Raw genomic sequence first — 22,643 nt, 5'->3', positions numbered from 1 at the left:
TCCTGGCAACGGGCAGGACAAAACCAACACTCGCTGACACGCCCCCAAGGCCCAGCCTTCCCAGGCATGCCCACATGCCACAGCTCCTGGACATCTGAACTCTTTCCTAAGCGGCCACGAAGCTCACACAAGCAAACCCCCATCCCTACGTGCACGGGCCAGGCATGTCCCTCATCCCTGTGAAGCTCTCCACCACCTCCTTAATTCAATACCCCTCCCCAATCCGAGGCATACAAAGTGGGACCCACAAACCCCTGAAGTTCTGTTGTCATGGGGTGTTATTCTGGGAGGAGGCGCCAACGTGCCTGCTAGCTCCCACAGGCCATCACCCAAGGTTCAGTCCAGCATCGCAGACTTCCAGAGGGGGCCAGCACAGTGTGCCCTCCTCCGGCAAGGCTGGTGGCTAGTGGCTGGTGGCACAGTGGCCATCTCCGTGCTGCCTGGTGGGGCCTGCCGCCCCTCCTCCCACACCCTGCCTGGCTCTCAGGCCACACCACCATTGGCATACTGGCTGCTGGTGTTGAAATAAGCTCCCCAGATGAGAGGGGTCGATTAAACAGCCACTTAAGAGCAGAGAGGGACATTTCCTGCACCCTGGGGGAGGCAGCGGGTGGGGACAGGGCAGTCCTGGCTAAAGCTATACATTCAGTTCCTGGAAAAAGAGGAGTGAGAAAAAAAAGACTAACATAGCCGTCTCACCCACTACATCCTGTTTTTATGGAAAACTAATCTAATTCCCAACAGCAGAGCAAGCAGCACATATCCTCGGGGGGTCCCAAGAGGCCATGATGTACGGGCCCCAAGAGGGGGGAGGGCTCCCTTAGTCCAGTGTGGCAGAGCCAGCCACCTTCCCCTGCCAGTTCCAGAGCCGTCATGCCCCCATCCCCCACTCTGGGGAAGTGGGTGATTGATGGCCCCTTCTCAGCAGTGAGGAGCAGGCAGGCTCTCATCCACACACCCCAATCTCTGCTGAACCCTGCTCCCATCACCTTGGGGATGCTGCCCCCCATGGCAGGTAAGAAAGCTCCAGAGATGCCTCAGGACTTGAGGACTTGCTTCTGGGCTTTGCAGCCTAGTAGCTACAAGATTCAGGCTTTGAAATCAGAATAGCACTGGCTGGAGGCCTGGCCCCATGTCTGCGGGCTGTGTGACCTCTCTGAGCCTCACTTTCCTTACCTGTAATATAGAGACACCAACCCGGTCCACCTTGGAGGTACCAAGTGCCACGCCCTGTGGGCACATTGGTTGTGGGCACGTTGCTGTGGGCACGTTGGTTGTTAGAGTTGATTCTTACTGCTACAGTATCAGTGTTGTTCATTAACATGAAGAGTGCTTGCTGTCCCCCACCTGGGGCCGGGCCTGTGCTTGAGCATGATGGCCAAGGGCTGCTCTCAGAAACGCAGACCACCTGCCCATAGCCTCAAGCCCTGGGACTGGAGCCAGGCCTCACACCCACCTTCCCATCACTGCACCCTGACCATGGACACCCTTCCTGTGGGAACTTGCAGGCTCCAGTCAACATGAGGAGAAAGGCTGAAAGTGGCACTGGGCTGGCCCCTGCCCCCAGGCCTGGCTGCACTGTGTTCCCCAGGGTCCCCGCTAATACACGGACAGGACATGTGGTTTCTGTGCGCCTCCTCCAGCTGCTGCAGCTGATGACAGGAAACCAGTGAGTGGCAGAGAGCATGAGGGTTTGGTGAGCCCCAGACGGGCCAGGGAGGCCTGGCATCTCCTGCACTCAGTCAGCACGCAGCGGGCCTGCAGAAACCCACTCCTAATGCCTCCCCAGGTTGTTCCTTTCACTTGGAGAGGTTCCCAAGACCAAGGACATCTCTCACCATGTGCATACAAGCTCACTGACACCAGCCCCACTGGCTGGGGTTCCCCCTCTCCCCACTCTGCCAGCCAAACACGACAATTCCATCCTCATAGTCTCGGTCGGAACGGGTCCTGTGGAGCCTGAGAGAGCACCTGTGGGCAAAGGCAGCCCACGGGGACAGCCTGACCCTGTTCCCAGTGAAGCATCCCCTGGTCCTCTGTGCCCTGATACCAACCGCACACTCGCCCTCCTCTGACCAGCCACGCAGGCCCCGGAGCTGACTTCTGGCTCCCATCCTTTCCAGCTGTGGGACTTGGAACTTGCTCAACCTCTTTAAGCTATGACCTTTGTCTCTACAACATGGCTGACTCAGCGGCTGCCCCAAGAGGCCACAAGAAAACTCAATGGCTGACACGGTGGGAAGCCAAGGGGAGGGCCTGCCTGGGACCCACTGATGGCAGGGGGGCTTCAGGGGGCTGAACAGGACACCCCCGTCTTGTTCTTTCCATCAGTCAATGCCCAACCCTATCCTAGGAGCAGGGAGCTACCTGGTAAGGCCATGTCCTTCTCCCTAGAGCTTCTCAGCCAAGGCTGGTGACAGTCCCCAGGGTGTGGAGCTAGGTGTTCTTCCTCAAGGAGGGCTTAAACATGTCCCCCAGCTGCCAACACTCTAAGGAGCTGGGAAAAGTGTCAGCACAGTGCCCACCATCCCAAGCAGGGCTCCAGGCCATGGGCAGGGGTGAGCTTGCCTGAGCCACTCCCTTCCTGTCTGTGCTGGGAGGACCCTCCCTCAGCAGCCCACAAAGTTGGCCGCGCAGTGCCTTTGCCGCTGTCCTGTGAGAGGACCTAGCAGACTCTGTTCTTGCCTGAGCAGGCCTAAATCTGGGTGCCGCCACCCCCTGCCTTGGTGGCAGGATGTCACCAAGCTGCCAGACAATGCTGTGCCTCAGATTCCTCACAGGTGAGGCCACTGACATGCCCAAGAGCTCCGATGAAGAGCTCCTTGGTTAAAGTGTGAGGCATGCTAGTGCATCCTGGGTAGGCTTCGTGATGACATGGGATGCAGCCCTGCTGGCCCTGAGAGATGGGTGACTAAGAGGCCGGTCATTGCATTCGCAGCCAAGACAGTGAGGGCGTGGGAAAGGCAGCACCAGCCCTACCTCTCACTCAGGTGGACTTAGCAAGGTATTTCCACCCATGGCCCCTGGCGGGTTGTCCCCAGGGCCAGGAGGCCAAGCAGGGCAGGCGCTAACACTACAAGTGGAGATGAAACCAACTGGGCCACTGAGAGGCCCCCACAGATGGAGGGGTGGTTGTTGGTGCTGGGCACCTGGCGGAGCAGGCTCTGTGCGCCCGGCTCTGCTCTAGCAGGCCTGCCTGCAGCACAGCAGGTAGTTATGTCCGACTTCTACGAGTGAAGAGTTCAAGGCTCAGAGAGGGTGAGTGACTTGCCCTAGGGTGCCCAGCAGCAGAGGGAGGACTTGGAGCTGAGTCTGACTGGCCGGCTCCAGGCGGGAGAAGGAGATAAAAAGAAGCCTGGACTGGGAGCATTTCCATCCTACTGCCTCTGTTCTCAGGGCACCCGCCACCCCAGCAGGCAGAGGGAGGCATGTGGCCTCTTAAACCACTGGTTCTGAAACTTTCACTGCCCAGCAGCTGCTCGCCACACAGAGACCATGCATGCTCAAGCCTGAATCCCAACACGGCCATACCCTGGAGTGCCCCAGGGACCATTGTAGGGGTTTAGAATGAGTCACCTCAAGATGTGCCTCAGTGATTTGTAGATTATTTTGAGCTGAAGGCAAGTGAGACCCTGCAGGCTCAAGAGAAACTTCTGTCCCCCCTTAACTACTTAGAAGAATTTAAATCAGTGGCCTTGCCCATAACATATTATCAGAGGTAAATGTTTTGACCTGTCAGACAGAATAAACTTCTCATTACTGACCATCTAATCTTTTTATCATCCTGCAATGAACTTCCTCCCCTCTGAAGCCCCAGGTGCCTTACCTCATCCCTAGCTCAGAATGTCATATGCCCCTCGTTTTCCCTTTCTATCTTTGAACCTCTCACGTATTTGGGGGTCACTAACTAGCTCGTGTACGTAAGTAATGAAATTTGGCTATTTTCTCTTGTTAACCTGTCTCATGTCGGTTTAATTATTAGATCAGCTGAAAGAACCTAGGAAGGTAGAGGAAAGTTCCTTCTTCCCCCACAGAGTTCAGGATGAGGCGGATATCTGGGCCAGCTGAGGTCGCCACTCCACCTACGCAGAGAGCGAGCTGGGGCAGAGCAAGGACCCACAGGAGTGACACAGGCAGTGACTATGACCAAACACTCAGTGCACTGGAGCCATGCTGGCTGTAGACCCGACTCCCCACATAGCCACCAGAATGACCCGGGATCCCGCTACGGCTGAGACCCTGGGGTCCATCCAGCATCTCTGTCTCCAAGGGCTGACAACTCATGTCCATGGTCTGAGCTGGGAAAAAGCGGCAGGACTCTGGGCCCTCTGCACGGCGGCAAATGAAGAAGTCAGTGGTGCGCCTACTGCCCTAGGGCAGCCACATGGGTTTCGGCAGCCCGCCCACCAGCAGGAGCTGCCACTGAAAATACAGTTACAATGAGGAAACCAGTCTCGAATTACAAATAACCAATCCACGGACAGACAGACGCAAGGGCCTGAGTATCCTAGAAGCTGAGCTCACACCACCAGGCCCCTCATCCCCAGGCAGGCCTGGGTGTGTGAGAAGCAAGCCCCAGTCTGGCAGAGGGGTGAAAAACAAACACTGCCAAGCTTTTTTCCCCCCGTGAGAGGGCTCCAGCGCCCTACCACTTCCTCCTCCTCTCAGGGCTGACCTTCAGCAGCTCCCACCAATGTCCTTAAAGTCACCCTGTGCAAAGACTGAGCTCCTGAGGCTGTTCTGGCCAGGGTGTGTTGGCAGCACTGCCCCCTCAACAGGGGTCACTTCATCTCAAAAGCCCTCAGCCCTCTCGCACAGGGCTGGCATGCAGGCAACGCCTCCTAAAGACACAAATGCGTGCACAGGCTCCCGCCTCTGGGGATGCCTGGAAGTGTCTCTCAGGCTCTGGAATGTGATGCAGCCTGTCCAGCCCAGAAGCTTCTCGAGCCTCCTCTAGAGACAGCAATTAATCACTCCTGCATCTGCTTCCTACGCCTCCAGTCCTGGAGGGTCAGGGGGTCTCCTCCCAGCTGGGTCTCCTCGGCTCAGAGTGGGCCTCCAGAGGAATACGTTCCCCTCTGGTCCTTGCAAGTAGCTCTTGGCTTCCAGCCTTCGTCCCTTGCTCTCCAGGACAGGGACCTGAGGGAGGAGGAGGAGGAGGAGGAGGGGGTGGAGAGAGTGGGACAACATGGTGGGCCAACAATGGAAAGCTAAGAGGGGACCCCCCCAAATGGGAAACCATGAAACATGAGGTGTGCCCACCCAGTTCAGAAGCAAGGAAGGAGAAAGGGAAGGAGAATAGGGGCCTTGCTCCAAGAAAAGGGGTGGGTGGGTGGAGGTCAGGCAGGAAGCCAGATGGCTAGCGAGTGAAGCAAACTCCCTCTGTGTGTGGCCTCCTGCAACCCTGGGTTTTGCTTATTCAGTATAAGCCTGGCCTCATTCTGGAAGGATTGAGACAGTACCCCCTGCCCTCACTGGAGTGTCTCCACCTGCAACCCCAGGGGTACAAATCCACCAGGGGGTTCCCCAGACTCAGAGGGCAAGAGTCTGGCAGAGCCAAACAGAACAGCAGAGTGGTAGGCGGGCACTGCCTCCATGGGAAGAAGAAGTGAGCCCAGTATCCCCTGGCTTCCTCAGGCAGAAGACACATGGACAGAGGGACCCTAAGCTCATCACCCATCCTCCAGCATCCAGGACCCCATGTAGAGCAACCTCCGGGCAGACATTGCTCCATACTTTGCCTCTATGTTAATCTCATTCTCATGAGGTCAAATATGTGCCCATTTGCCAGGATGAGGAAACTGAGGCAGGAGAGGTTGTTGCCACGGTCAAAGAGCAAACAAGCTCAGATGCTGAATCACACAGCTCCTGAACAAATGGGGCGGCCACCCTAAGGGTCCCCTCAGCCACCACCCCTGGGCCCACATGGGGCTTCAACCCACACCCCCTCCAGCACCGGCAAGCCCCCACTTCTTATCTTTGGAGATTGGGGCCCAGCCTGGCCACCTCCCCACAGCTGGGAAGGTCTGCACCCCACTGATAAGGTCTGGGATGGGGCTCCTGCAGTGGGATAGGAAGTGCCCCCAGGCTCAGGAGCTGGTGAGGCTGGTGTGAGCATCAGAGAGCACAGCATCAAGCAGGTCACAGCATCTGCCTACGCCCCCCTCCCACCTGCAGGGTCAGGCCCTGACAATGGCATAATAACATCAGCAAGGACACGAGCCTGCCCAAGGGGAACACAGGCACCACCACCAGTGGCAGGATGGTGCAGGGTGGAGAAAAGCCTGCCCGGGCACTGGTCTCAGGGAAGCAGGTTAGTGCTTCTCCACACAAAGTAGAGAAGAAACGGGCGTGAGTGTATGCTGTGTAGCTGGGTCCTGGGAGGACAGAAGAGGAAGCAGGGCATGCAGTACTGACCCCAGGGAGGTGCAGCCATTCTGGACGATACAGGACCCGAGAACTCACAGGCAGCTCATCTGCTAGGGAGAGGCAGGAGAGCATTAGGGCCACACAGGACTCCCTGGAGGATCAAACAAGACAGGACACCCAGGGCCAAGTAGCGCTGCACTCGCCAAGCACCTGGGCACGGCATCTGCAGGCCCTGAAACTGTGCCATCCTTGGACTCAGTGGTCCAACTCCAGGAGTTTATTTTGAGGGGTAACAGTCAGAAGGAAAAGCAGGCAGCACACACAGATGGCTACTGTGTCCCTGGGGATGGTGGGCCAGGAGGCCCAGGTAGTCACTTTGCAACAGCTGAAAGGAACCCATTTCATCCAACAGGTGGCTCAGGGGAGGGAGGTCATGATGAAGACGAAAGAGAGAGAGTCCCAGCCATGCCTGGGAAATCCAGGACAAGAGCAGGTGAGCAAGGGGCAGGCAGTCCCTGCACACAGCAGGACAAAGGCCCTGGGAGGGGATCTGAGAGGTGTGGGGGGGGGGCAGTAGAGGGCAAAGGCAGAGGCGGGAAGCATAGGAGGGGACCAGTCCAGCCTGAGCGGCCAGGCCCACCCATCAACTGAGAGAGACCCCGAGTGCCAGGCACCCAGCCACAGCCGCCCTCACAACGTTCTGGTGGAAAGCTGGTCATTTAAACAGAGCACATCAGGGGCGGCCGGTTAGCTCAGGTGGTTAGAGAGCAGTGCTCATAACACCAAGGTTGCCGGTTCGATCCCTACATGGGCCACCGAGCTGCGCCCACCACAACCAGATTCAACCAACTACTTGACTTGGAGCTGATATGTCCTAGAAAAACACACTGTTCAATAATAATAAAATAATAATAATAATAATGCTAAGACTTTACATAATAAAATGTAATAAATGTTTAAAAAAAAAAAAGAGCACATCACTAGCTAACAGGACTTCTAATTAAAACACCCGCTCTTAAAAAGACACCACTCAGAAAATGATTAGAATCAGTAAGCCATAGATGGGGAAAACATTTACAGTGCTTCTAGCCGATAAATACCTAAAACCTGAATCCATAAAGAACTCCCACAAGTCAGAAATTTAAAAAGATAACCAATTTTTAAAAGTGGGTGAAAGACTTTGAGACTCATCACAAAAGATATCAAAGGCGATTAACATCAGGGTGACAGAGATTATTAAAGATAACCACCTCACACTCACAAACTGGCTAAAATCAGAGGCTACAGCACCGCAAGCTGGGGTGGGTGTGAGCCCTGGAACCCTCCCCCTGTGTGGGAATGGAAACAACGTAACCTGGAGAAGCTGCCAACCCCACGCCCAGGTGTGTAGGAGTGAATCAAATTCAAGTATGTGTCCACAGAGAGACACACCAATTAGCAGCCTTGCTCCTAATCGCTAACCCGGAACAGGAGAAGGGATAAACAAACGTGGTGTGTACCACAGAGGAACACTAACCAGCACTAAAAAGAAGGTATCACTGCCATAACCTGGACCAACTGCAGAAACTGCACTGAGATACAAAAGCACACGGCCCTGGGCGTCCCTCAAACAGGAACCCCACATACAGGCAAAGCTAACCTAGGGTGACAGAAGTCAGAGAATTGTGTATGATGTGTGTTTGTGTGTGTGTGTGTGTGTGTGTGTGTGTGTGTGGAAGGGGTGACCAGATGGGGACAAGGGGGCTCTTGGGGCAGCAGTGTCACAGATGTACTCAACTGTCAAAAATCACCAAACAGGACACTTAGAATCCGGGCACTTTGGCGTTTGCTCACGATAATGCATGGACTAAGTGCTGTCCTCTACTGGGCACTGTGTCAGGACCCCCCAAAACTTAAAGCAGGGTCTGGCTTCAAGCAGGTTCTTCAAACGTATTTGCCACGTGAATGAAGGTGGCAGAAGGCAGCAGAGTGCCCCAGTCTGAAGGGGAGGAGAGTCAGCCTCAGGAATATGGTGAGGAAGGAAACAGGCGGCAGGGCCCCAGGGCGAGAATGAGCTTGGGGTGCTGAGGAGTGAGATAGAAGCTGGGTGTTTGTGGGGCACAAGGCACGGCTACAGGAAGGACCTCGGGAGTCATTCGATACACTGACAGGTGGAAGGCACAGGGGTCAGGGTTCGCTGGGAGGCAGGAGTGTCACAGTAAGAAGAACCCTGGCTCTGGGGGCCGGCGGGCCTGATGCCAACGGCCATCTACCTCCACGACATCACCCCCAGGCCCCATGTCCTCACCCGTGAGATGGAGTCACTATCGCCCACCAGTGAGGAGAAGTGAGCATGCTCACTGTAGAGTGCTGCTACCAGCAGCAGAGAGGAATGTTAGGGACTCACTCTGAGTGGAGACTGGAAGATCAGGGGCCATGTGCCAGGCTGAGAAGCAGGGTGTTCAAGGGGAACAGTGGGCAGCTCTTGGGGCTTCAGGTGGAAGAACAGCTGCCCAGATGTCTCGGTAAGTCTACTCGGCCATGGGACGCATACTGGACATGGCCAGAAGCCTGGGGCAGGGAGGGCAGAGAGGCTGCCATGTGTGTCCCAGCCCAGGGTGCGATGGCAGTGCACATGGGTGGAGGTTGCAGAGGGGGTGGGGAGACGAGTGGACACTGAGTTTTAGAGAAACGATGCAGAGGTGTGTGCCCAAGTGACGAGTCAGCTGGGGGCAGCAGCTGGACAGCGTCAGGGATGAAGCGACAGAGTGAGATCAGGTACAGGCTGCTCACACAGCAGATGAAGACGGAGGGCAGGGAGTTCAGGAGAGGCTGGGTAGCTGGTGCCCTAGGATGACCTCACACTCCAAAAGGCAACCAGCACACGACGTCCGAACGGGACCCGGACTGTAAGTTGCCAAGGCACACGCGAGCCAGCAGACAGACAAGACATCAGGAAGTTTGGGCGAGCTGCTCCTTTGTGAAACAGCACAAGACCACACACCCCCATCCCAGGAGGGGAGACAGACACACCGACAGCACAAAGCCTGGTGGTCAGGAGCTCCTGACAGGTGTTGGGTCAGGGTGGTCCTTAGCCTCCCTGGCTATTGGGGAAGGAAAAGGAAAGATAGAACAGCTTTGTTAGGAGCAATGAATGGACAGATGGCTTCGTTTCCCTTTTAAAAACTCCTTTCAGGTTTGTGAAAATGATGTGTTGTTTCAGGGGTGTTTTAGCTATAAACAGAAGTCAAATGAATGGGAGGAGGTGGTGGAAGAAGGGAGGAAGAGAGGGAGGAAAGGAGGAAGAGTACAGCGATGCCTGCAGAGAGGCAGAGCTGGACTGCGGCCTCTTGCAGGAGCTGGGGTGTGACGGGGGTCCTCGCCAACAGGTCACAGGCCCTGGTGGTCCCAGGCGGTGAGAAAAGCTGAGATGTAGGCCTGAGACCCGTGGGGCTCCTCCTTAGAGAGCCTCCTGCCTGGGGAGTCCACACCTGGCCTCTCCTCTCCTGCCCTGTCTTCCAGTCCTGGCCACAATCATAACAAGCCTTTGGTTGCTCCTGCAGGCCCGAGGAATCGGTTTATGTGGCAGTTTTCTCCTTCTGTTTTCCCTCAGAGGACCCACGGGAAGGGCGGGGAAGGCAAGGAGAGCTGCAGGAGGCACAGGCCTCACTGCCGCACCTGGGCGCTGCTCCCTGCTCTCTGCGTGGGCCACCTGGCGGCTCACGGACCTGGGAGGGCAGCATGGCCCCCGAGCCACTGCCCCTACTCTGCGGGAGCCAGCGGCTCTTGGTCCCTGCTCCGCCGCCCGTTCACTGGCAAAAGAAACCACAGGAGGTGGCTGAGGTGGCCGCCGTCCTTCTTTAGCCTGAACCCAAGGAAGGAGAAGTGGCCTCGGCTATATATACTTACGGAGAAAACAGTGTGCAGATAGAAAGAAGCCTGGTAAACAGCTGGCCCGTTAGAGGGAACCTAAAAATACTCCCTATAATTATGTTATTAAAACACACCAGAAAAATGGACCCACCCCACTGAGCAAAGGCCCCCAGACAGCTACAGGGAAGTGGGAGGCCACGCACGTCAGCCTGAGGGTGCCCTGGCGTCACCCGGGCGCTGGTCTGGGCCTGGACGCTGCCCCACTGTGCTCCTAAGCCAGCTGTCACCTCCCCGCTGATGCGTGGCCTGCCCCAGGACCAACCAAGCTGCCCAGTCTCAGACTGCGGCTGCTCATCTACAGAATGGGAAGCTCCTGGCCCCATTTTGACCCCCAAAATACACGCTGCGATTCCCAAGGCCTGGGAGCAATCTCAGCTGCCACGAGTTGGGGGAGCAGTGACTGGGAATGCCTGCCTGGGAAGGACAGAGGGGAGGCCGGATCATGGGGATGTGGGAAGGACACAAGGCAGAAATGTTTATGCTTTGACAAGAGAGCACAGGCCTGAACAAAAAACAGGGTCGTCCAGGGCCCACAGCTGCACTGGCAAGGTCTCCTGCTGAGAGTGGGTGACGGGCAGAGAGACCCAAAGAGTTAAAACAACAACTTCATCTTATCTGATTTAACATTCCACTATTTTATGAAAAGTCTTCATATAGCACTTGTATAATTAAAACTAAATTTAAAAAAATCAAACCTTGGAGGGGAATCAAGTCTCAGGTCCCTCTGGTCCCGACCATCTACTCCGCCTGTCCGGCCCTTCTGCCCCACTTCCACCTGGCCACCACCAGGGGACTGGAGCCTAGAAAGAAATGCACCCCCCACAGCACCCCCCGTCCACCAGGCCACCCGCTTGGCTCCTTCCAGAGACAGACGGCCCGACCTTGGAAGAGACTGCCCTCCTGCCTGGCTGCCAATCTCTCTCCCTCCAGCAGACTGGCCTTGCCTGGTGCTCACCTTTCCCCAGCCCTATCCGGCCCCATGCCTAACCTGGGCCTTGCTCTGTATGGCAGTATTTGCGTACTCTGCCTCGTGTGGCTTATCTGTTGTATTGTGCTAAGCACACCACTGCGTGAATAAATGCGGCAAAGGCACCTATAGAACCAAAGCGCCAGGAGCTGGGGGACCCCAGACCTCTTGTTACAGACAAGACAGCCACAGCCTGGTTTGGAAGGGAGAAAGATGAACACACACACACCCCCCCCCAGCCACCACCATTGGCCCTGAACCAGAACTTAAGCACCTGGCTCCTACCCAGAGCTCTGTCCCTTGAGACCTGGATGATAGAATGCTTGAATAAATCTAGGAAAGACTCAGGGAAAGGTCCCGTGTGAGCTCACAGGAATCTGTGTGGGTGGGCACAGTGCATGCTGGCCAAGGGCCAGGCTGCACACACCCACGGTCCTTTGGCCCGCCCTGGACACCTCACCTCCCTCTTCCTGGGACTGCCTGTGTGCACGGACCCCAGTGACGAGTGGCTCCTTCCATGCTGCTCCCCGGAGACCAAACCTGGCTGCTGAACACCAGCACGTGGGCCCAGCATGCTGGCACATGTGGGAAAAGTGCTCTGGGGTTCCTGTACCAGGATTGCATGGTGCGGGGGGGGGGAGGGGGACTCCCATCCAAAGCCTTGGAGACCAAGTGATCAGTGGCCTGGGAGTAGCCACTGAGCTTTTACTGTCTTGTTTACAGGTGAGGAAACTGAGGACCGGAGAGAGTGGGTAAGGGCCTGGCAAGCTCAGAGCAGGACAGAGGCTGCTGTGGCCAACGCATCCCTCCAGAAAAGTCAGCGGAGACTGCCCCATCTGTCCTGTCCCCTCTCCTCCCCTCTCTGCTTCCTTTCTTTCTCTGTCCTCCCCATGACCTTCCACCCCAGGGTCTCCCAAAGATGACATCCTGCGAGGTTTGGAACTCACCTGCCCCAGAAAAGAAAAGATTTCATCCCCAGCTTCCTCACTTCTTACGTGTGTGATCTTAGATGAGTGAATTAACTTCCCCAACCCCTAGCTTCCTCATCCAGAAAACAGGCTACACTCAGAAGAATTCAAAGGTCAGTAGTGGAACAAAGCTCAGGTGTAGAGCCCCATCCCACCATCTCTCCAGGAGGCTCAGGCTGAGGGAAACAGGGAGCTGGGGACAGGGCTGCCGGCCACACTGCTCCCCTTGAGGAAAAGCTTGAGACAAGTACTCCACGAGGGTCCGCTGCCTGGCAGACATGTGTTGCCTCACCAACGGCTTCTGGAACGCTTGGTCCTTGCCACGAGGAAGGACCAAATTGCTTTGGCAACTGGGGGAAATCAACATTTTAAAAGTCTATATAGGGCCAGCCGAGTGGCGCGATCGTTAAGAACTGGCTTGGGATGCCAGAGGGCCCCGGTTCCGATCCCACATATGAGAGCCAGTGACACTGCCCTTCACAGCTAAGATGCTGAACAACAGCTCAACCTGGAGCTGGGCTGCTGCGAGTCGCCGGCGATGGTGTAGGCTGCAGCCCCTGCTGCACTGGGCTGCCATGGGCTACGGTGTATAGCCAGCAGCCAGCGTGTGTAGCCAGCAGCCAGCGTGAGCGGCCAGCAGCCGCAGTGAGCGGCCGTCCAGAAGCCGGCAACTGATCTGCCTCGCCCGGGAAGAGTGCAATGATGGTGCCAACTTGGGCCAGTGAAGCAACGTCCTCCACAACTAGACTGAAGAACAAAAAGACAGCAGCTTGTCTGTTCCCATCCCCCAATTCCCCAATAAAAATCTTAAAAACGAAAAAAAAGTCTATATATTTCTAAAATAGACAACAAAGAGAAGCCCAACAATTTGTTGAGTTCTAAGGAAAAGGGAATCTCTGAGGACCAGAGTAGTCAAGAGTGGCTTCCTGTAAGAGGAGGCTACACTGGACCCTGAAGATCGTGGTGGCAAGATCTAAGACATCCATGACCCCCCTGGTGGGCTGGCCTCACCTCCCACCGGCCACAAAAAGCAATTCCCTGAGCCTGCACTCAGAGCAGAGGGAGCCAAGAAGGCCTGCCCTCCTTCGTGTCCATCTTTGAGCACTGAAAGCAAATTCAGTGCCATGTCAGAACAGGGGAGACACCGCCCAGGAAGCAGCTCGTGGGGCCAGGATCTGAGACCGGGCACTCCTCCCACCTCCAGAGACACACTTCCTTTGTAGGACCCTTCCTGGCTGGGTCCCAGGCTCTCCATGCCCTGGCTGCCAGCAGGATGATAGCCTACAGATGACCACAGGTGACCCATCCTCAGCTCCTGGCCAGACCCTGGCCCCTCCCCCAAAACACACACGTGCACACCCACCCCTCAGTCCTGTTGACCAGGCATCTCAGTCCTGCTGACTCATTCAGTCTTCCTGGGGGCCTGACACAAGGCAGCGTCTCACCCCCAAGGTCACAGAGGAAAGCAGGACCTATCTTCAGCTCCAAGGCCACCCAGTCTGGGCGCTTTTCCTCCCTAGTGGCACCGCAGAGCATGGCCTCTGCATGGGACAGACCCAGGCTCTGTGCTGCTCTGAGAGCCAAGCACAATGTCACCCCCACGGGGCAACTGGACAAATGCTGAATTCTCAGGCCTGGACTGCTATCAAGGCCCTGAGGCCCAGGCCTCTGTTTTCTCATTACCGAAAGAGAAGACTACGTCCTGCCTGTCACAGAGGGGTGTGGAGACAGTGATAGCGACAACACTATGAAAAGGAGGAAGTGTCCCCATTCTAAATGGTAACACTTCACCGTGGCAATCAGTCTCATGCAGGTGACGCCCCAGTGTACAGTGGGTGTGCCTGTGAGGCCAGAGGCCCCATCCTACAGGCAGAAGCCATTTTGCTGCATTACCTATGTTTCACATAGTCAGTGATACAGTTACTGCCTTCTAACCACCTCCCTTTTGGCTACAATGTTTGTTTCTGGCTGCCCCTATGAAGTCCAGAGTCAGGAGGTGTGGCCTGTTCTATGGGAATCACAAAATATCCTGCCCTGACATCTCTCTAAAAGCTTCCTGCTTTGGGTCCCGATCCAGGGACAACAGGTAAGCGGCCTGAGGCCCCCACCCTTTACAGGGGGAGTCTGGGAGTCTGTCATGATGAAGAGGCCGGGGCGGGGCTTTTCGGGTACTAATCCTGCACCACACAGGGAGTGGCATGGGAGCAAGGGGGCACCCCAGGATGACTCAAACCCTCCCCACAGCCCCTGCCTGAGCCAGCACAGGACACGGTCTGACTAATAGCCTCTGAAGGCTTTACCCAGCACCTACCTCTCTCTCCCAAAACACTGTAGAAATAGCTGTTTCCAGTCAGAGCTGGAAAGAGAGGAGGCACTCAACAGACAACAGAATGAACATTCCACCTCCAGCCAAGCAGCCAGCCTTGGTATCAGCAGGACAGCAAGCGGGTCCCTAGGGATGGGAGCTGGCCACGCCCTGGATGAGAAGAGTCTCAGGTATCACCCGCCAGGCTGGCTCAACACCACCCTTCCCAAAAGCTTAAGAAAAAATACTGAAGCCCAAGCCCCACAGCCAAGCCCCACAGAATCAGTGTGGGGGTGTGGCCTGGGCATCAGGGCTTTTAAAAAAATTAATAGACTTTATTTTGGGGGCAGTTTTAGGTTTACAGAAAAACTGAAAAGCAAGTACAGGGAATTAGTCATCAAGCTCCCCAGGTGACTCCAATATGGTCCAGGTGAAAACCCCTGAGCTAGCACCACCTCCACATCCAGGGACAAGAGAACGCTCCCCATCACCATGTGGGGAGCAACAGAGACCCAGAAAAGAACCCAGGGCTCCTGCCTAATTCTCGATCAACAAACTCCAGTCCTCAGGCCAAACCTGGCCCCACTACTTATTTTGGCATAGCCCACAGCTAGGAGTGGTTTTTACATGTTTTAATGGTTGGAAAAATATCCAAAGATTTCATGATGTGAAAATATTTACTCTCTGGCCCATTACAGAAAAAGTTTGCTGACCCTGTGCAAGGACATTCTACCATGTAGGGGAAGGTGTGTCCTTCAGGAGGGACCCCAACCTCTGCAGGTCTAACAGGATTCATTTCCTATCTCAACAGGCCAGGCTGAGGAGGCTGCAGGTGCGCCGTGAGCAGGACAGGTGAACCTGCGCCTTTGAGAAGCATACCTGTCCCCCCCCCCCCCCACCCATGCCACCAGCTTCGAAGCTACCTCTAATGGAGTCTGTCCTGCTTGTGCCATCTGGCTCTCCAGAGGCACCGTGCACAGCCAGCTCCCCTGTACATCCCAGGCTGTCCTGTCTACACAAGCGACAACTCAAACCCTCCTCTCCGACATCAATGTTTTCATTGATTCCTGTCTTGAAAAAATTTTCCAGGTTTCACCACCTTTCTCCTCTACAAATCAAAACACAGTCTGTCTGGGAGCCAAAGTGCAGGCTGCTGTGGATCCCCCACATTCCTGGCCCACTGGGAGCCTGCACCTACCTCTAACAGAAGTTGGCAGAGACATACCTGGATGAATTACCAGGCTCTGAAAAGGCTTTCAGAATAAAAACACCCCCCCACCCAACCATGGTCTGACAGATTTCCACCCAGTGGACAGACTTTTGCACCCAACGCAAACCCTTCTGTGTTTCTGTGAATTCACTGAATCAGACTACTTTCCAACTCGAACCCAGTAGAGACAGCCTCACAGGGAGGGAGCTGAGGGCAGTGTGAAGGGTGGGAAGAGCTGCTGGGCACTCTGCCCTGGGCACAGCGGAGGCAGGGAGGGTGCAGAGGGAGAGGCCTTACGAGCACCGAGAGCCACAGGATGTGCTTTCCAGAAGGGGCAACACTCATGCCAGAGTTGGGGGCCCTCTGCTCTGATACTATAGCCAGAGCCTCCTGGGGGTGAAGGGGGGCCCCTCCCCCAGCTGAGGGTCCAGTTGCCCAGCTCCTTCCCAGCACTAGAGGTGGAGTGGAATAAGCCAGCGCACCGGGAAGGGCAGGGAGGAACCAGAACTACTTTTTCCAGAGCATGGGCCTGCCCGAGTCCGGCTGGGCGTGGGGACGAGCAGGGAAGGAGTGGGGGCGCCGCGCCCAGGGCACAGACGTTAGTTCTGCTCCGAAGGCTCCAGATTAAACAGCTCCAGGCAGGAAGCCCGCCTTCTCCCACATTGGTCAGGAAGTCATGATGCAAGTTTGCACTTTTTTTTTTTAAAAACACGAAAGAGAAAAAGAGATTCGTGCCCCCCTCACCAGCTCTCCAGCGTGTCCAAGGGGGGCAAACAATACCCTCGCGGCGCCCCCCTCTCCCTGCTCTCCGGCGTCCGGACGGAGACACCCGCCGCGCTCTCCCGGGGTGCTCGCCGGGGGCCCGTATCGTGGGCGCCCCGTGGCCACCTCTCCGCCACCCCGCCGCTGCCCTCCCAGCCCGGCACTCGGACGGGGACCCTGCCGAGGCCGCCCGCGCCACCCCGGCCTCCCTGGCGCTTTCATGCTTCTGGAATGCGGGCGGCGAGGGCCGCGCGTCCTGGGGAATCTCCGCGCCCGCCCGCCCGCCCGCTCACGGCCCCCGCCCCGGCCGGCCTCGCTCGTGGCGGGGCCGGGAAGTGGGGAGCGGGACACAGCCGCGTCCCAGCTCCGAGTTCACCTCGCCCGCCCCACTCACCGGCCAAGAGCGCGAAGGGTAGCAGCAGCCAGTACAGCACCGCGCCGAGCACGTGCGGCTCCATGCCCGGAGGGCCCGCGGGGGTCCGCCCAGGGTCGCCGGGCAGCCGCGGCACTAGGGGACTGCGCGGGGCGTCCGGGGTTGAAGCGCCATGGCTCACAGGGCGGGTGGCCGCACGTGCCGCGGGCGGCGGCCAGGACCCCCCAGCTGGTCTGCCGGGATCCGAGCGCCTCCGCGCGCTCCTCCGCCTCGGTCCGGGGCCCGCGCCCGCTCCGGGGACAGCCCTGCCCGGCGGCAAGCTCAGCGCGCGGTTCTGGGCAGCTCACTGAGGCCGAGCAAGGCCGGACGGCAGCTTGGCTGCTCCCTCCCTCCCTCGCCGCCCGCGGGCCTTTATAAGCTCGGCCCCCGCCCGCCCTCCGCGGCGTGCCCGCCTCCGCGCTGCCTCGACGGCCCGGCGCGCCCGGCACCCTTGCTGCCCCACGCACCAGCGCACCCCGCCAGTCCTCGGGGCTGGGGCTGGCAAGCCCGAGACCCGAGACCCCAGCCTGGCGCCCGGGGAAGACCCCCCAACCCCAACCGCGTTGGTGCCGCCGCTCCGTGTGCGCGTAGGGACGGGCCAGGGGGCGCTTCTCCCTGGCGGACCCGGCCGGAACGCTAAAGAAAGGATCCCTAGAGCCTGGCTGCCCCGGGAAGCACCCCCACGCGCAACTGCGCCCCGCGTGGCCGGAGCGACTTTCGCTTTGCTGCCACAGACGTGAGGACGCAGCGCCCCCTGGGGACCGTGAGTCGGCCCGGGGCCCCAGCCCAGAGGACCAGCACCGGGCCAGGCTGGGGTTGGGGTGGGAGGCCGGACTGTGGGCTGCCTGGGGGCCGCTTCCAGCCCCATCTATCATCACCACCAGCTTTGTACTAATCACTTTGCCATAAGGCAGTAGAGATAACAGCCAGAGCACCCGCCGACGCCTGTTGTCCCTTAGGACAGGCTAGGGTCTGAGTACAGGGTGCGCGGGGCACTTCACCCACGCCACCTCAGTTTGGCCTTTGCTGGGTAGCTTGGAAAGGAGAAACGGAAAGGGCCCCAGAGTGTCAGAGATTGGGCCCAGGGGATATGGCTGGACTCTGTCCAGGCTCCCAACTTGGCTGCATGAGGGAATGAGTGAGGTTGGTGAACCAGAGAGCCTGCAGCCAGCATTGACCCACTCCATGCTAGCTGACTGATGCAAACCAGAACGCAGGACCAGACCGTCCCACTCTTCGAAAGCCAAAAAGGGGAATTTTCATGAAGTCTGGCGTTGAAATGCTGATTGGGTTTCTCCATGCTGTTCCTCTTGCACCTTCCTTTCTCAATTTCCAGCTGGAGTCATGTCTGACCCTGGACTTTTTCTAGACCCTCTGAGACTTGTAGCCTTGGGGTTCCGCCTCAAGGTCAGAGCCCGAAGGAAGCTGGGGACTTGGGGTCCAGCTGATTGGGAGTCCTAGGGCCCACTGCAAATGTGCCTATTTCAGCCTCTGGCAGAGATGGCTGGAGCCACCCTCAAGGAAAGACCCGGTTCTGGCTGCCTTGGGTTGCCCCTTGGCAGGGGTTGGGGCAAGGGTCTCCAAGTAGCATTAGCATCAATGGAGATGACCAGAGGACAGCCTGTATCAGCTCCACTGGCTGCTGGCTTTATGACTCCAGGAAGCCACCCCCCTCTGCACCTTGGGAACATCTACGAGATGGATAGGTGGCCCCCAGCCTTGGAGTTTTTGTGAAGATTTAAGAGGAGATCATGTCAAAGTAGACGTGAAGTAACGCACACCTGGTGAGGGGGTCACCATCTGTCCCCTTGGTTATCTCCCATTATCATTCTTAGGCTGCGGACCAGGGAGAGGAGGGCAGGCAGAGAGAAAGGCTTGCCAGAACGCCAGGAGTGGGGATGGCAAAATAGACTAGGGCTACCCTCGCCCCCTCCTCTGCCTGGATTGCCCTTGGGGTGATCATGGGGGTAATAGGGGGGCTCAACTCTCAGGACACTGATATCCACCAACACACAGGGCCTGGAAGGGATATAAGATAATGTTGTTTGCATTAAAGCTTTAAATGGAAAAACAAAAACGTTTAAAAACCAATCCTTTAAGCTAAGACCTTCTACAACCTAGGATGCAAGGCTTTAGAGCCTTTCCCAAAAGCAAGGTCTGTGAGGGTAGCAGGAGGAATACAGGGATGCGGAGGAGGGGGGAGGGCCTAGAGGGGCAGTTCCACAGCTCCCAGACCCACCACACCAGCTTTGGGTTCCTGGCTCATAGAGCTTCCCACCCTCCCGTCTGTCTGACTCCACTACAATTGCTCCAAAGAAAGGGAGAGTCTCAGAACTTCCTTGCAGGTATGCTCACAAAGTAACAGAACATGTGTCCAAAGATTGTGATTAACAAAAGACTGAAAAAAACATAACTGTCCACCCACAGCAGGCGATAAATAAATTACAGTGTATCCTGCAGTGGAGCACCAGTGGGTTACAGAGAATCACATAACTCTGTGTATCCATATGGAACAATCTCTAAGATACAATATTAAAACTGGGAATATTGATCTCTAAGATACAATATTAAAACTGGGACAAAGCAGCAGGGTAACAATGCCCATGCCTGCTGGCCACTGTATCTCTGGGAGGGTGCATAGGACCGGTAGGGCTGGGGCCCCAGTCATCCTGGTAGGAAGAACACATAATGGCCACTGAAATACTCTTTAATGCTGTTTTGATTTTTTGCTATATACATGTATCACCTATTCACCAAATAAATTTAGAATGAGCACAGTAGGGATAGATTCTCAGAAAAGAGCTTCTCGGCCTGCCTACTTGCTGGGCAGGGGGCAGCAGGGAGCATTGCCTGACCTGAAGCCCTGGCTGGTCTGTGACTCGTGTTCTGATCCTTTGCAGATGAGAACACGGGGGCTAGAAGGGGTAAGTCATTTGCCAGAGGATAAGCCAGGTCTTGAGGTCAGCTTTCCTGACTCCCAAGTCCAAAGCCATTTCTGTGGGATGCGCAGAACACACAGCTTGGGGTCCTGCACTGTTGCTGTTGATTAATAAAGTAATTTAGGCTCGGCGAGCAAGAGTGCTCAGGTTCCCTAGGGAACAAGGAAGGACCAGGACAAGACTGTCATCAGAGGAGAGGTTATCACTCAGTTTAACTTTGTCCTCAAGGACAATATAGTCATTACTTGTCTATACTTAAAAATCAATTTTAAGAGGAAACAACCCAAGTGCCCATTAGCAGATGAATGGATAAACAAAATGGGGTCCATCCACACAATGGAATATTATTCAGCCGTAAAAAGGAGTGCAGCTCTGACACGCACTACCACGCGAACCTTAAAAACATGATGTTCCGCGAAAGAAGCCAGTCACAGATGGACAAATATTGTATGAGTCCTCTTACAGAAAACATCTAGAAGAGGCAAATTCATAGAAACTGAAAGGAAACAAGAAGTTCCCAGGGGCCAAGGAGAGGAGGCAACGGGGAGCTATGCTTAATGGGGACAGAGTTTCTGTTTGAGATGATGACAAAATTCAGAAAATAGTGGTGGTGGTTATGCAACAATGTGAATGTACTTAATGTCACAGACTTGTACCCTTAAAATGGTTTAAATGATACATTTTATAGTACGAATTTTTACCACCATAAACAACTAACTTAGGAAACGCACACGGTTAAGATGGTTTCAAGAAGCCCATGCTATGTCTTCCTTCCACCCTGAGCCTCCCCGGCGGCAACCATGTTCTCTGTTTCTTCTGAATATTGTTTTTCTGACTCCTGGCCAGAGACTTGATGAGATTTATGGGGAGATATATATATTTTTTATTTTCTCGAGTACATTCCCATTGAGTTTCCCTGGCCCCTTTTCCTGGAAACAAAGAACAGGATCAATCCAGTGAAGAATTAGTGCACATCCAGCTCCTGTCCGTTAGTGAGTGGATCCCAGGATTCTCCTAAGAAACCCGTCCAACCTGGGCACAGAGCTGGCCTTCAGTAACTGTCCCCTCCCACCCGTCTGCCCACCTGGAATCAGCCTGGTGAGGCTGCTTCCTTGCTGCCCACAGGCTCAGCCAGCATTTGGCTCTGTCTGCTCAGGATGTGACTGGACCAGAGTCACCAGTGGTGCCTGCTTCCACCCCATAGCTCCAAGTTGGGTCTGGAACCCACCTGCTGGCCCCATGGGCCTGGCTGAGTTGGAAGGTTAGAAGCTGGAACCCATTATGCAGAAATGTGCCAACAGGTGCTTAGGGCTGGGAGCCTTTCACAAATGGAGACCAGGAATCAAGCCCATACTTGCTGAGGGAGCTGCGGTAAGGTGGCCCAATGAATAACCGCATCTTCCACAGGAACCCAACTTGTAGAAGTTTGTCAGTGGTGGCCCTACCCACTTCTCAGCAGTAAACTTGAAGTATAGCTGGACAGGATGATGGGACGAACGGGGCCAGAATCGAGTAGGGAGCTGACAGTCCAGACCTGAGCAGCAGGCACTGCCTGGATCTGTAGCAATGAGCCTGGCAGTGTCCAGTGTCCCTTGTGACTGACAGACTAGCAGGGCCAGTAAGAGTGAGGGGATTCGGGGCCGGCTGAGTGGCGCATTGGTTAAGAACTGGCTTGGGACGCCAGCTCTGAGCAGCAGGGCCCGGGTTCAGATCCCACATGAGGGCCAGTGACACTGCCCTGTACAACTAAGATGGTGAATGGCAGCTCAGCCTGGAGCCGGGCTGCCGTGGGCCATCGGCGACGGCGTAGGCTGTAGCCCCTGCTGCAGTGGGCTGCCATAAGCTACCATGCGTGGCTAGCGGCCAGCATGAATGGCCGGCAGCAGGAGTGAGCTGCCAAGAGCCGCCATGAGCGGCCATCCAGAAGCCGGCGACCAATCTACCTCACCCGGGAAGAGTGCAATAATAATGCCAACATGGGCTGGTGAAGCAACGTCGTCCACAGCTGGACTGAGGAGCAGGGAGACAGCAACTTGTCTCTTCCCCTTCCCCAACTCCCCAGTGCTGTTCCCCTCCCCCAATTCCCCAATAAAATCTTTAAAAAAAAAAAAAGTGAGGAGATTCAGAGAGGGGACACACATGGCTGAGACAGGGCTCTGCCCAGCCCTCCATGGCCTGGCCCACACCAGCATCTAGGGCCTCTCCAGCTCTGCCTGGGAGGGCACAGAAGATGACTGTACCCAGCAGCAGTGGGGAAGGGGCAATGAGACAGTGGCAGAGAGTAGAGGCTAGGTCAGCTGACACAGCAGCCTGAAGTGTGGCTCTCAGTGCCCGAGGACCACAGGCTTCCCCGTGAGCTGGGATCATTTCCACCACCCAAACAGTTTCTAGGACAGGGGTGGGGTGGGGAGTGGGGGAAGGCGCTGAAGAAAATGCCTAGCATCAAAATTTGCACAAATCAGGGGAATTAAGGAAGAGAGGAAACAGGTTAAACCTGGAGTGGAACCATGGAGAAATTCCTGGTCTGGCAAGAGTGGGGAGTCCCTCCTGCTGGGCTATCCTCAGGATGGGTTGGGCTCTACTGGTTCCCAAGGCCAGGGCCCAGGACATAATGTGAAAAGACTTGAGAGTGAGATGGGCCATCATCTCATTCACCCATTAGGGGCTGGGGGCCAGGGTCAATGGTGCACCGGTGGTTTTACAGGAAACCAGTAAGACTGAAGCGTTCATGACACATGAAGAAGTTGAGCTCAGGGAAGGGAAGTGCCTGGCTCAATGACAGAGAGAGAGAGAGAGAGA

At 56.1% G+C, this 22,643-nt stretch overlaps 1 protein-coding gene across 6 annotated transcripts in view; it reads right to left on the bottom strand.

The window, feature by feature from the left end:
* PIEZO1 (piezo type mechanosensitive ion channel component 1 (Er blood group)) overlaps positions 1-17,282 on the bottom strand; it is a 67,048-nt gene extending 49,766 nt beyond the window's left edge. For 5 of the 6 annotated variants that reach the window (XM_019654497.1, XM_019654499.1, XM_019654501.1 and 2 more), the window contains exon 1: positions 16,888-17,264. In XM_019654497.1, the coding sequence (XP_019510042.1) occupies positions 16,888-16,951 (64 nt within the window). In that variant the 5' untranslated portion in view covers positions 16,952-17,264. Of the gene's footprint in view, positions 1-16,887 lie in introns of all 6 variants that reach the window. The other variant, XM_019654502.1, reaches the window with a different exon arrangement.
* Between the last annotated feature and the right edge of the window lie 5,361 nt (positions 17,283-22,643).

This window comes from Hipposideros armiger, unplaced genomic scaffold, assembly GCF_001890085.2.
Source record: "Hipposideros armiger isolate ML-2016 unplaced genomic scaffold, ASM189008v1 scaffold_224, whole genome shotgun sequence".
NCBI lineage: Eukaryota > Metazoa > Chordata > Mammalia > Chiroptera > Hipposideridae > Hipposideros > Hipposideros armiger.
The sequence above is the reverse complement of the archived record's forward strand: the minus strand, read 5'-3'. Positions and strand labels throughout refer to the sequence as shown.